We start from the raw sequence: 14896 nt of genomic DNA on the forward strand, positions 1-14896 counted from the left end.
TTTTATTTGCCTCATTTCAAGTTGCTTTCCTGAGTGATGGGCTGATTTCTAGCTGTACCTGCTTGCACACTCTTGTGTGCTTCTCTTCCCACAATCCTTTCACAACATTGACTATTCCAAATTGATAGGATTCTGAATTTGAGGTGAAACCTCAAGGTTGTTTTGATTTGCGTGTCTCTTATTGTTAGTGCAAAGCAGTCTTTTAAATATTTGTTAGTAGTTTGTAATTATTTGTTCATATCCTTGGACTACTTTTTTCTTTGGGAAAAATAGATTAAGCCAGGGGCCATCTCCAGTCAACAGCTTTACTTATCCTAGATACATAAGTATTTATTTTAATCAGATTTCCTTTCTAGAACCTGATAAGCATTTTGGGGAAAGGAGACTAAAGAAACCTCTAAGTAAAGTCTCCCTTTCTTACTAGGCAGTTCACTGAATACAGTGCTAGACCTGGAGTCAGGAAGACAAGTCCCACCTCAGACTCTTAGTAGATGTGTGATACTGGTCAAGTGACTTTACCTGTGTCTCAGTTTCCACATATGTAAATTGGGGATGATATTGATAACACTTACTATCTTCCAGGGTTGTTGGGAAAGCAAAGTGAGATAATAGATATAAAACCTCATTGCAAACCTTAAAACATGATATAAATATTAGCTACTAGTAATAGTAGTAACTTAGTTTTTGGCTTCTTGTTTACACTTTAAACTTATTGTTTAAGTGATTACCACATGTGGACAATTATAAATAGGAGGAAAAAATTTAGTGCTAAATTTGTATCTTTCATTCAAAGACTTATAGAGCGTTTTCAGAACTTTTAATTAGAATTGAAACATCCTCTTGGATGAAATAATTTGTTCTCCTTTAGCAAGATGAAAGGAATTCAAATTGTTTCCTCTCTAGTATCCCAAGTGACAAGTACATTAACAAAGTTCAGATCTACAATTAATTGCCTGGCTGGGTCTCTAATCTCCTTGTGTTGTGCTGCCACTGAAGAGAGCTAACTTTTTGCCCCTCCCTGAAGTAGAGGGGAAAATATTTAGCAAGTAGCTAAATTATTTAGGCTACTAGATTCTGTAGAATTCCTCAGTACTCTTTGAATGTTGAGTGTATAAGAGGCTAATATTGTTAGTATTAGTCAATTGTATAAGATTGTTCGTATCCGTGGCCAGATAAAATGAATAACTATTGTCATCAGAAAGGTGAGATTGAAAGTACTTTTAGATTTGTAAAAATAAAATGTAATCATAGGAATGCTCATATACTTGATCATCTCCCTAGTTTATACCCCTTAGTATTTGACTGCCAGGAAGACACCCCCCCCCCCAAGAGGCAGAAGCTTTTAGAAAGTATGAAGAAATATTTCTGAGTGATGACAGTATAACATCTTTTCTGTCTATATTAGTCATTATTCAAGATGATGTTTTTAAGATTGAACTAGAATATTAATGGTATTAGCATGTCTTAATTTACAAAGCTTTAAATGATTACAGTATATAAAGTAGTATACAAAATGGTAAAGAATATAAAATTAGCTAAATTAAATTATAAACAGAATTTATAATTTAATAAGGGCAATGATACAGAGACCTAGGTAATATGCAAAATTATAAATCTATAGATAGTGGTACAAAGTGACAAAGCAGATCCTAAGCAGAAATTAATTCTGATTGTTGGTGGGGGGTGGGGCTGGCAAAGATCATGAGTAAGTAGCAGCAGCTAAGTGGAGCCTTGAAGGATATAAAAGGAAAAGAGGATTTTCTTGTCTTGGGAGGAATGTGATCAAAATCACAGGGCAGGGTAAAGCAATTCATTTCATAATCTGATATGAATATTGCTAATACTTGTAAGTTTATATTTTTACGCAGTTAATTTTTATAGAATTGTTTTACTCAATGAAATATATTCCTATGAAGTGATAAAGTGAAATGTACTGTGAAATATACTGTGATTTCTTTCTCTTTAACTTCCATTTTAATTTCTTAGATATAGTCCAGGGAAAAAATTTTGGCCTCAGTCAGGAAATTCTGCATGTAGATTTGCTGGTGACATCACTTTTTTTGTGAACAGGGATGGAGGTGGGAGCTGAATAGGACTCCTATAATGCATCTGGAGTTGACTCTTTATGCCTTTTTCCTATGCCTGGGTAAGAAGATATTTGCTAAGGGACTTCAAGTGAGACTGCAGCCAATCAAGAAATAGCCAATAACAAATAGAGATTTCCAAGGCCTAGTCCATGGGGGTTTTATAACTGAGGAGTCCTGATCCTCTGAAACACAGATTGGTTGTAATGCCTTTAACAAACTTCTTAGTGCCTTAAAAAGAACTGAGAGGAGTGAAGTTGAATACTAGCTGTTTCTTGTTTGTTTTTATCTACTGTAACTATTGTAGTGTTGCACATAAGAAATACATATATTTGTTGAATTCAAGAAGTATAACTAGGTTTTGGACCCAGGTCTCTTGATTCTAAATCCAGTGTTTTTTGCCATATCTGGCTATTGTAATGTATAGTTGGATTTCTACCTTGGTATTATCTATCAAAACAGAAAGGAACAAATATTTCTCTTTTTCTGGAGTCCCCTCCACACTGTCATTCCAAACCAAACTTAATGGATTTTAATTAACTGTTGTGAGAAATAATTTGACCCCTACCCTGTGATTTTATCTCTGTTAATTTTGAGTCTTTTTGACTCAATTTTGACTTAATTTTGAGTATTTATCTAGTTTAATGTGATTCCACAGGGTTAGTCATTGTTCCCTATATAGTTGGAAAATCTTGAACCCCTGGAACTTCATTGCCCAGGATTCCTTTCTGCATTACCCACAATTCCTTTTCTGTTTACGTATGTCTTTTGCGTGATTGTATATGAGTTTTGGGTAACGCCCCTCTAGCTCTCTCTTCCACGTGAATTGAGTGGGGAACGTTCTGTGTTCTCTAGCTCTCTAGTTAAATATTAATAAATCTTTATAAATATTATACTTTGGCGATATTGAATATTAATTTTAAAATCCACACCCCCTTCAGTACACATTCATATACATTTAGTAAGTAAAGGAAAATCAACTAATCTTAATGTATAATGTAATTAGGAGTAAATTTCTCTTTATGTTAGGCTGTAGAATTTGTTAGAATGTCCTCTTGACTGACCACAGTTAATGGGTCTCCACCCTATGTTTAATGATTTAAGTTCCACATGACAAGAAATGTCATAAGTCATTCTGAAAAACCCCTTTTTATTTTAGGAACTCTTTGTTCTTTAGTCCCTTTCTCTGAGTGGCCAACATTAGGCAGATGCTAACCTTCCCAGCTCTTTAGACAAGGGCCTTTCACTATATGTCTTGACTCTCTGGACCTTGTCTGTAGCCAGAGCTATAAGCTGGTAGCAGTCTTGCCTGGTTCTGTCTGTCATCCACCAGTAAAAGTGCATACTTTGGATTGTACCAATCTAGAAGGTCTTATACTTAAAGACTGCTGCCTAGGACTTACAGGCTATAAATGTTGTGGCCTGAGTAGGTATTCCTTTTCTGGGTCTTAGAAAATAGGACATTATATTATTTAAAATTATGTCTTTAATTTTGGGGGGGTTGGGGGGTCTGGACCTATGAATAATTCATCATTGTAAAGCTCTCCCTGCCATGGGAACTCCCCCCACAATACAGATTTGGTAGTTGTAGTTCATCTGTAAGTTAGAGTCTGAGAGTTGATGGAGGCCCATAGAGGCTAAAATGATTTGCCTCAAGGCTGCACAGCTAGTATGTTTCAGAGGCAGGACCCAAACCCAGTTTGTCTGGACTTTGAGGCAACCTCTGCTGTACTAAACTATTTTCCTTTAAGTGACGTCAAAATGAGAGAATAGGACTAGAGCTACACCTGTAATTTCATCATTTGAGGGAATTCCCATGTTGAGAAAATCCTTTCCACTATTTTCTAGGCTTGATGGTTGCCTCGGATAGTAAAAGATTGTGACTTTCCAGGGCCATACAGCAAATTTGGTAAAGACATACTTGAAGACTTAACCATGAGTCTTTCTGGATCCAAGGCCAGCTTCTCCCCACTGTACCATGCTGTATTTCACATCAGAATGAAAAGGGCAAATTAAAGGAAACAAATTGGACCTAGAAGAGTTGAATGGAATGGAGGAGAAGGTCTAGGTTTAGTCAATGTGGAGAAGAACAGGGTAGTATTATGGACAAAGAACTGTTCTTGGAGGTAGTTTGCTTCAAGACTCGACCTGAAACTCTGTTATGTGGTCTTGGGCAACTCTCTTAGTGTTTCTGAGCCTTTGCTTCCTCATCTGTAGACTTCTTGTTTCAGTATAGGGCTTTAACAAAAGCCCTTTGTAGAACTTAAAAGGCTGAGACTTCCTTTTTTTGAATGTCAGTTGCCTTTCACAGTTCTCAGCATATGGTAGAAGCTTAATAAATGTTCGAAGTAATTTGAATTTGTCACCAATACCAGATTGCCCAAGGTCAGTACAGTGGAATGTAATCTAGAAATCATGTAATCATAGATTAAGATGGGGAGGGAATGTTAGAGGTTATCCAATCCAACCTCCTCATTTGACAGATGAAAACCTTGGGTGCAGGGAGGTAGAAATTTGGCCCAAGGTTATTCAGAGTCCAGGTTTACTCCCCTGAGCCTCAGTTTCATTGACCAGATGAAGTGTTGGACTGGAGAGCTTTTAAGTGTTATTCCAACTCTAGGTCACATAGGTAGTAACTGCAGAGCCAGCAGGACTTTTGCTTCCAATCTAGCATTCTCTCCATTAAAGCCATGGTATTTTTTTTTTTAAATTATCCTCAGAAGTATAGGATAAGGGAACTCTACATGATTAAGCTAAAGTTACTATAACGTGACATGGCATCCAAAAAGATGTGATTGAGGCTTAATGGAGGAAAAGTGTCCAAAACGAGGGGGATAATACTCTCACTGGTCATATCAAATCTGAAGTTCTGTGTTCAATTCATAACATTATATTTCAGGAAGGATATTGACAAGCTAAAGAACATTCAAGGGAGCAAATGGAGACTGTGTGCCATATTAGGAGAGATTGAAGGAAGATAGTTTGGCCAACCGAAAGGTTAGAAGACAATTGTCTTCAAGATACTAAGACTTTTATGCAGGAAAAGGATTACTTGTTTGGCTTAACTTAAAGAATGAGGGTAACAGTGACTACATGGTGAAGAGAAACATATTTCACCAATGTAAAAAAAAAGTTCTATACCTTTAGAGCTTTTCTAAAATGAAATGGCTTTTCATCTTTAGGCATTAAGTTCCATGTCACAGGATAACTTGATATCATATTTTCGATCACTATGGGAGTTGTAAATGGGATTTAAAAAAAAAATCAAGAACATGTGAATTAGATAGATCTTTGGGGTCCCTTCTGACTGAGTTCTGTGATTTAATACTTTCCTATGTATATGGTCTTGGTTAAGTTACTTAATCTCTCTTAGCCTCAGGTTCCTTTTCTGTAAAATGGCGAGAATGGACTAGATAAAGCCTCTTTCAAAACTAAATTATGCAATCCTACGAACTGGGAAATCAGGTTGGCATTTTAGGAGTCCAGAGAAGTATACTGCATAAGAACATGTAACTTTTTCATAAGATATTGTGTTCTTTTTATAATGTAAATGTGGCTACCATTTCAACACAGTTTATATGAGTAAGATCAATGGTATTGATTGCATTATGGACAAAGATGAGAAAGGCCAAAACCATTGGAATTCAGAACAGAAGTTATTAGAGATATTTTTGGTTCTTTGGTATCTCTTTATTTTCAAACCTAAAATATATTTTTAGAAAACCACAGGAGAAATCTATTTTATGTATTATTTTCAGGTGGCATATGTACTAGCACACAATATAGCTCTTTTTTTTTGGTTATTTATGTTGTAGTTTATGTTTGCATAAACATTGCCTTTTTCTTGTTTTCAGGGTAAGCCCAGGAAATCATGCAGTCATCAGGGCATAGGTTCCGTGATGTGGAACATCATCCCCTTCTTGCTGAAAATGAGAATTATGATTCTTCATCCTCATCCTCATCTGAAGCTGACATGGCAGACAGGATTTGGTTCATCCGGGATGGCTGTGGTATGGTCTGCGCTGTCATGACATGGCTTCTTGTTGTCTATGCAGACTTTGTTGTGACTTTTGTCATGTTGCTGCCTTCCAAAGACTTTTGGTACTCTATGATCAACGGTGTTGTTTTTAACTGCTTGGCAGTTCTAGCCCTGTCATCTCATCTGAGGACAATGCTGACCGACCCCGTGAGTAATAACATTGTTCCTATTGATATGTTCTCTTGTGCTAAATTTAGGTGGAGTCTACAGCTAAGTAGTTCTTGTTCATCTAATGTTAAATTTTTATTTATATGAATTTCCTAAATACATGGTATTTTAATTAGAGAAATGTTCCCAGAAGGTGAGAGTCATATCACACTTTAGCCTGGGAGTTAGGAGGCTGGGTATACTTGCTGTGTGAGTTTGGGTGAGTACATCTCTGGTTTTCAGGCACCTCTATAAAATCACATTTGAACTGGGTAATCTCTAGAATAGGTTCCTTTTGTCAGAAAAGTTCAGATGGTGTAAATGGGGGTTGGGGGGAGTGAGGAATTAGGGAAGAATTGTAGTGTTGTCCTGATTTGTGTGAAACCTTGGACCTCTTCTGTTCCTTCTTTTGGCCATGTTTTTTGTCCTTCTGCTTTGGAATTATTTGTAGTATAAGAGGGAGGAAATAAGCATTCTTAAGTGTCTACTCTGTATCAAGCACTGTGTTATAAATGTAGTGAATCTCATTTGATCCTTACTACAACAGCTGTTATTTTCTCCATTTTTTACAGTTAAGGAAACTGAGACAATTAAATGACTTGCCTAGGGTCACACAGTTAGTGTCTGAGACAGAATTTGAACTTGGGTCTTTCTCACTCCGATCCTAGCACTCTATCCACTGTGCCACCTATTTCTATAAATACATCTTCTAGGAGATGAAAAACACACACAGAAGTATCTTTTCTAATGTCATTTGCAGTAATGAGTATTTCCAAGGCTCCTACTTGTATGCTGTTTATATAGTGCTAGCAGGAGAGATGAGTGAAATGATAAGTCAGTTCTTCATATTTTTCTCTTTGTTGTGCCATCAAGTAGCATTTACCATTCAACATTCCTCTTTACTTAAACTTTCAGATCCCCCCCCCCCCCCTCCCCAGGCCATCCTTCATAGATCTCTAGAACACAAAAGATTTAGAAGTGAACCTTCTCCATTGGGTTTAAACAGTTTTCTTTATTAGTGTAGAGAGGCTTTGTAGAGTTCAATAGAATGGATTTCATCTCTGGTCTGAGCTCTACAGTAACATGGCCTACTCAAGTTCTGGCCCTTCTCTGACCTCCTTTAGCTGCTTCCAAACCCCCAAGCCTGAAGTTGGTGTTGATGTTGGTAGTAGAGACTTGAGATTATTTAGTCTCTAGCTTTTTGAGTAGGGAACAAAGAGTGAGTTAGATTAGAGTGAATGATGGAGCAATATGTTATCTAAAGGCCATGCTTCTAGGAAACTGCCATTTAGAGCCTGTTAATAACCCAGAAGTAAATGAAAAGTGAGTGTCTGAAAAAGTCCACAATACTATTAACTGCCTGTGGTTTTCTCCATGGCAGAAGTGCTTGGAACCTGTTGTTATTGTTTTAAATGTACCATTATTAGTAAAGGTTGATGTACTAGCCACTAATTCACTGTACTAGCCACTGGAGTGTGCAAAAAGCTTTCAAATTTGGTCTTTACTTCTTTTGTTGGGTCACTCAGTGAGATGTTCCAGAGGTTTATGGAGAGTTATAACTGAACTTATTAGGATAAGTTTCTGTCTCAGACATGATATGTGAAGTTAGATGTGTGAGGATTCAACAGTCAGAGTTACTGTTTGGCTAGACTACTCAGGGTGGCTCTGCTTGTTCAGGAAGTTTATCCCATCTCATTTGTATCTTTGGAGACCCAGAACATGGCAAAAAGTCAGCAGAAAACTAAGCTAGGTTTCTGTCTAAATGAGTAGCTACAGCCATACGATGTCAGGACATCTTTTATTCCATTCCTTGGACTTAATATTCTGCCTTATGCAAAAAAAAAAAAAAAAGAATCCTTGAAGAAACTGGGGTAAAAGTACTATTCAAGCACTTTAGTACTTTAGGTCCAAGATTATCATGTGTTTCCATATGATTTATTTATTAAGCTTATTAGTTGCTCCCCTTGGGGGCCTAAATAACCTAAATAAGGTTAAGGGCACTTTTAGTAAAGAGAAAACTGGTTGACTCATTGGATAGAGAACTGGGCCTGGAATCAGGAAGACCTGAGTTCAAGTTTAGCCTTAGACACTAGCATTTTGACCCTGGGCAAGTCACTTAACCTCTTTGCCTTATTCCACTGGAGAAGGAAATAGCAAATCACTCCAGTATCTTTGCCAAGAAAACCCCTTGACAATATTGGTGTGTTGTGGGGTCACAAAGAATCAGACATGACTCATGAACAACTAAACCAGAAAACCTTTAGTAAACAAATATGTAAATAAATCTGTGCTTTTGTTAGGTTATATGTATGTCACATTTTTAGAAGTATTCATTTTTTTTTTTCTGTACTAAAGAGCATTCTAGTTGCAAAAATGAAGATTTTTAGTGATACTTGGTGATCAAAACTCTGGGTCATCAAACTACCTTCTTGTGTAATTATAGGAAAAGTGATTACAAGTTATAAAAATAACATAGTTTTAGTTGAAACAAACATTTAGTAAGCACCCTCCCAGTGCAACATGCTAGTAAAGCAATAAATTGATATAGAATAAGTTAATTGGAATTTTCAAAATCAAAGGGTTGATCCTATTTTGGTCAACTATAGTGAGAAGTTGAATCTTTTATTAGGCTTTCTTACTTAAAGACTTGTAAGTTATGAAAGAACTGGCCTAAATCCTTTTTCTGAGAAACTGGCTATTTTGATATTAGATAATACAAGATCTTGATTCCAACTACCTGTCTTTGCTATTACTTCTGTGAATTTGGTCAGGACTTTATATTCTCTGTGTCTTAGCGGCTTCACCCTCAAAATGAGGGCATTTGACTAGATGATCTCTAAGGTTTCCCAAGTCTAACTATCCTCTTTTGATTATTATTGTTATTGTTATATGGATTGAACTTAATCAAAATATATTTTGGAAAGATCAAAGTTCCCACTAAATGTAACCTGTTGAGTGTTTGCATACTCCCTTCCTGTTATATCAGATGTGTGAATTCTTCCCATTGAACCCCTTTGAAGTATCTCAAATTTGCCCTTTCCTATTCATTTCTAAAGCTACCACTTTATACTTTCATAATCTGGAGCCTGTACTGTAACTGGGTCTTAACCATTATTATTTAACAGTCATTCATTTGACAAATATTTGCTGAAAGCCTTCTTTCTGTATTCCTGCCCTTAGGGAGGATATAATCTTCACTAATAGGATCTCCTTAACTCTGTGAGATCCCTCCTAGAATAGTCAGCCTCAAATAGTTTTTTAATCATCTTATACCTTTCCTTTGCTTAAAGAAATGATTGTTTTAGTTAGTGTATCTGTAATCAATGTAGGTGGGTTTTTTCCTCAGTCATTGTGGATTGTAGCTCATTCATTCCATTTTATTCAGTATTATTTTTGCTTATGTTCACGCTAACAAATTCTTCCTTAGAAGACCCACCTAAAATACTCTGAATTCTTTTTACCTTTTGAAGGTACCAGTGTAGCATTTGGACTGTTCAGCTTATTCCTTTCTTGGACACAAGATACTTTCAAATTATGGGATTGGTGCTGATAGCTAGCTACTTTCTGTATTCCTCCTAAACTGAATTTAGGATTTCTTCCCTTTTCTACTTTTACATCTTATTAGAGCCTACTTCAGACTCCAGATGCAGCACTCTTTTTGTTATACAAAACTAAAAGAGCTTTAATTTTTTAAAATCTATTTTTCTTCTCTTTGGGGTTTCTAATATGTATTCTTTTTGTTGAGGAGACAGAAGAACCTTACTGCTTCTGATCCTTTCCAACATGTTGGGTCAGTTTACTGTGATAAACTTGTATTATTAGGTTGTGTGTGTGTGTGTGTGTGTGTGTGTGTGTGTGTGTGTGTGTGTGTGTGTTGTGTTGTGTTTTTTAAGGAGTCATTTAAAGTAGAAGAAACAGTAAGAGCAAAGATATAATAGAAATAAGCAGTGCGTTTATAGAACATAGCAAAAAAGGATTGGGGTGACTAGAGCAAAGGGAAATTGATTCGGTAACATTTGAGTGTTCTACAAGGTAGATTGAACTAGAAATATATATCATCTTTAGAATGTAAGCTAAATAATTTAAGGCAAATGTGCACAGCTATTCTCATTTGTACCTATTTCTGAAACTATATTATAAATAGCACAATAACAGTATACTTTTCATTCAAATGGGCTGGGGAGTTGGGAAGAGTTTCGTATTGCCAGTATTAGCCAGCCCTTAAATTGAAATAGCTTAAGATTAGATATTAATCTAACCCAGTGATGGTGAACTTTTTGGAGATAGAGTGCTGGGTTCCACCCCACCTCGACCCCCAGACTGAGTATTGTGCTACCCATCCACCCCCTTCCTCACCCCCTGTGCCTGTGTGCCCCACCCCTACCCTAGACAGAGGAGGGAGGAAATGCTCCCATTGGGCTACTGGGCAGAGGGGAGGGGGAGTAAGGAATATCCTTAGGAGTTGGTGGAGAGGGGGAAGGGAAGAGCTCCACCCCAAGTCCCTTTGGCTTTCTAGTCACAAACTGGTGGGCAACTGCAGGTGTGCCCACAGAGAGGGCTCTGCATGCCCTTTTTGGTGTGAGTGCTATCATGGGTTCATCATCATGGACCTAGCCTGTTGTACAGGTTTGGTTAATCATGGAAAAGAATGAAATTCTTAATTTGACTTGGGGAAGGTTTGAGATCCAGTATATGTCATGGGACTTTATGGAAATCTTTTAATGGTGTCTTTTTGTGGAAGTGGCAGAGGCTGTATTCATATGGAAAATGTGTTGAGAAGCAAGCATAACCATGAAGACACAGGTTTGATGGTTCTTCTCTGACTTCTCACCCTGTAGGGGGCAGTACCCAAAGGCAATGCTACTAAAGAGTACATGGAGAGTCTGCAGCTAAAGCCCGGGGAAGTGATCTACAAGTGTCCTAAGTGTTGCTGTGTCAAGCCTGAGCGTGCGCACCACTGCAGGTAGAAGGAAGCTCCTGGGTGTTTGGGGGGTGCCTTGCCTATATTGTAACACTTTTTCCCTTTTTTAAAAAAACATAAACTTAGTGCCTTTTAGAATTATATTCCAGAATATATTAATTTACTTTAAAATGGTTCATACATTTTAGTGACAAGATTTCATAATATATTCATCAGGCATGTAACCAGTAACTAGTCATATTAAAGCATTTACATAGGTCACACTGAATTATCTGTGCTCATGAAGAATAGTAGTGGAACAGATCCGCTCCATATTTCGTTTGGCTTTTTAGTGCCAAATTATGATTTTGGTAGGGAAGGCATCAGACAGTAAAAGGCAGTAGAGCAGCTGACTTACACTTAACTGCCATTTGCCAAGGATATTAAGTTGCTTAAAATTCCTGGACTATATATCATCTGGGCAGTGAGGGAATGAGGGAAATGGTTAGCAGCAAGATAGTGAGGTAGAAGGTTGGTTTGTATTGAGACCTGGGTTCCAATTCTGACTTACTGGCTATGTGCCCTGGAGCAAATAATTTTACCTTTGAGTTTCTTTATCTGTGAAGTAAGGTTAATAATACTAGCCGTCAGCCACTTCTGCTTTCTAGGCCTCTATTTCTTTTATCTGTAAAAGGAAGAGGTTGAACTAGATGATTTCAAACATCTCTCCTTTGGACATGCTATCATTATTATTGTATATTGGATGTCAAGAGAAACCTCTTAGGAAAGTAGACAATCTGTGCACGGCTAAGTAAAATGACTATCACCACCACTCAACTCAAACTACTATCTTCAAAGTTATCAATAACATGTTATTGCCAAATCCAATGGCATCTTCTTAGTTTTCATCCCTCTTGACCTTTAGAGGTACTTAACACTGTCAAGCATCCTCTTTTCCTAGATATTTTTTCTTCTCAGGCTTTTATATCTGCTCTCTTGATTCCCTTCTTCCTCTCTGTCTGCTCCTTTTGTTCTCTTCTGCTGAATGATTATTCAAGTCTGATCACCTAACTTTAGATATTCTCCAAGGTTACCTTCTCTTTCTGCACTTTTGGTGATAAATTGTGTCTAGACATAAATGACTTTCAGATAAATATTGTTCAGCTTAGTCTCTCATTCCTGAACTACATTCCTATACTGCCAACTACCTGTTGTATATTACAGGTCCAAAATACCTCTCCACCCCCAATCTAGTCCTCTTTCTAACTTTCTTATTTATTTTAAGAACATCACAACTCTTCCAGTCTCCTATATCCTCAGCTTTGGTGTCATCTACTCCCTCTTCTTCAGGCTGACAGCAAATCAGTTGCACTGTTGAGCTGGTTCTTCTGCCACATGTCTTATTTGCATCCATTCCCATCTGTCCACTAGTAGGGTCACCATACTAGTTTAGCTCCACAATACTTTCCCCTTGTATTGTTATAAGAGCCTTTTATTTGGTTTCTCTTCCTCTAGACTTTTCCCTCTTCAATCCATCCTCCAACAAGCTGTCAAATAATAATTTTAACTCAGATTTGACAGTTCCACTCCTCTTGCTTACATAGCTCTAGTGCAGTGATTTCCAAAATGGGCACCACTGTCCGCTGGTGGGTGCTGCAGCGATCCAGGACAGCGGTGATGGCCACAGGTGCATTTATCTTTCCTATTAATTGCTATTAAAATGTAAAAAAATTAATTTCCAGGGGTGCTAAGTAATATTTTTTTCTGGAAAGGGGGCGGTAGGCCAAAAAAGTTTGGGAACCACTGCTCTAGTGACTCCTTGTTGCTGCTTTGGTCAAGTATTAAATTTCTGTTTCTCATTTAAAGCCCTTTATAGTCTGGCTCTGCTCTACCCTTCTTCCTGAGTTACTAAACATTAATTACTCCCTTTCATAAAGATTAGATAAGTGTTATATTGGCTTACTTGTTCCTCATGCATGATATCTCATCTTCTGTCTCGATTCCTTTGCCTAGGCTACTCTTTACTTCTCTCTTCTTGCCTGCCTCTTAGAATCCCTGGCTTCCTTCAGAGTCTGAAGTTCAAGTATGCTACCACATAAGGCCTTTCCTTTTAATTTCATTTGCTAGTCTTCCTCAAATTAAATAGTCAGTTGACCAGTTAGACCTATTAAAGTGGGGTATTTTAAGCATAAACTTTTAAGTGTGATTGGATGATGTTGTAAGAGGGAAATTTAGGTATTTTATAGATATGTATTTAAAGTGTGGATTCATTGTATGAGTGGGGAATACTTATTATCCTTTGTATATTTATAAATTGCTTTTCTTGTATTAATACACTTAAAATTTAAGAGGCTTGAAAATGAATGTTAGCCTAATAATAACTCATTCTTATTTAGTGGTTATAAGTTTTACGTAGTTCTTTCCTCACAACTCCCCTATAAGGTAAGCAGGGCTAGTGTTATCATGCTTATTATATACCCTTGAAGAAACTGAGTCTTTAGAGAGGTAAAGAATTCACACCAGGTCTTACTGTTGTTGTCATTACACTCTGCTGGATGGTGATCTGAATTCCAAATGGAAATTTGGGAAATTATTTTGAACTTCTCACTAATTCTCAATGTGATTGTATCCTTAGCATTTTTTAAAATTTCTGTAGCACTTAGAAAATAGACCATTTTAGAAGTAATTGTGTTTATTCAAAATATTTGTATAGACTAAAGCGGTGATTTTTAGCCTTTTTATCTTTAGCGATCCTGTTGTAAAGCCAAAGATTTCAGACACCTGTAGTTAATTTTGTCTTGTTAGAAATTGTCTCCTAAGGAAATAGCTAATATTAGAAGGCTACTATGAATTCATTAATACATTTCAGTGAAGTTATGTTTTATTAATAATAGCACAAATTATGTAATATGTGGGGGATCCGAGATTTGTTTAGTCATCATCAAAATAACAAAATGTTGATGAACATAATAGATTCACAGGCCTTTTCCAGTAACTCCAGAGCCCCTAGGTTGCAAGCTGTTGCTTTGAAGCAGTATATAACTATAATTGTTTTGTGAGTACAGTAAGGTAGATAGTCCTGACCTTAGATATAGAAACAGCCGTGGCTGTTTTATTCCAGAAGCTCTTTCTTGCTAACAGATCTGCTGCTGCCTAGAATCACCTTTCTTCTCCTATTTGAACCTCAGTTCTTAAACTTAGCCTAGGTCAGCAGTGGGGTGGATGGAACAAGATATCTTCTCAGTGGCTTCTCCACTCTATCATAATGTCAACATTCATTGTGGCCAACATTTTCTTTATGCTCTGAAATGTTGAGAACACAACCACCTTTGTAAATTGGAGACTTAATGTAATGGTTGATAGTTTAATTTATTTTAATTCCATTTTCTCCTTGTTTTCTCTGCCCTTTCATTTGAGTTACTTAGTTATGTTATTCTGGTGGTTGTCTGTGCTAGTATATTAAAAATAAAAAAACCTTTCTGTTTCCAGTATTTGTAAGCGATGTATTCGGAAGATGGATCACCACTGCCCATGGGTGAACAATTGTGTGGGAGAAAAAAATCAGAGGTTTTTTGTGCTCTTTACTGTAAGTAAAAATTATTTTTGGGGGGTGGGGGGCTTACAGTGATTGTCAAACTCCTTTTTTTTTTTATCAATTTGTTTTTAGCAGGCTCTTTTCTTCTAGGATTGAGCCAGTTCTTCCCTACCTCTCCTTCATGGTGAGGC

At 37.0% G+C, this 14896-nt stretch overlaps 1 protein-coding gene across 1 annotated transcript in view; it reads left to right on the top strand.

The window, feature by feature from the left end:
* Positions 1-14896, top strand: part of ZDHHC7 (zinc finger DHHC-type palmitoyltransferase 7) — a 52156-nt gene that overhangs the window by 25892 nt on the left and 11368 nt on the right. Inside the window, exons 3-5 of the mRNA XM_044663199.1 lie at positions 5939-6270; positions 11109-11233; positions 14660-14756. Coding sequence (XP_044519134.1) covers positions 5956-6270; positions 11109-11233; positions 14660-14756 — 537 coding nt within the window. The 5' untranslated portion in view covers positions 5939-5955. The remainder of the gene's footprint in view (positions 1-5938; positions 6271-11108; positions 11234-14659; positions 14757-14896) is intronic.

Source organism: Gracilinanus agilis, chromosome 2 (genome assembly GCF_016433145.1).
Source record: "Gracilinanus agilis isolate LMUSP501 chromosome 2, AgileGrace, whole genome shotgun sequence".
In the NCBI taxonomy this organism is placed as follows: domain Eukaryota; kingdom Metazoa; phylum Chordata; class Mammalia; order Didelphimorphia; family Didelphidae; genus Gracilinanus; species Gracilinanus agilis.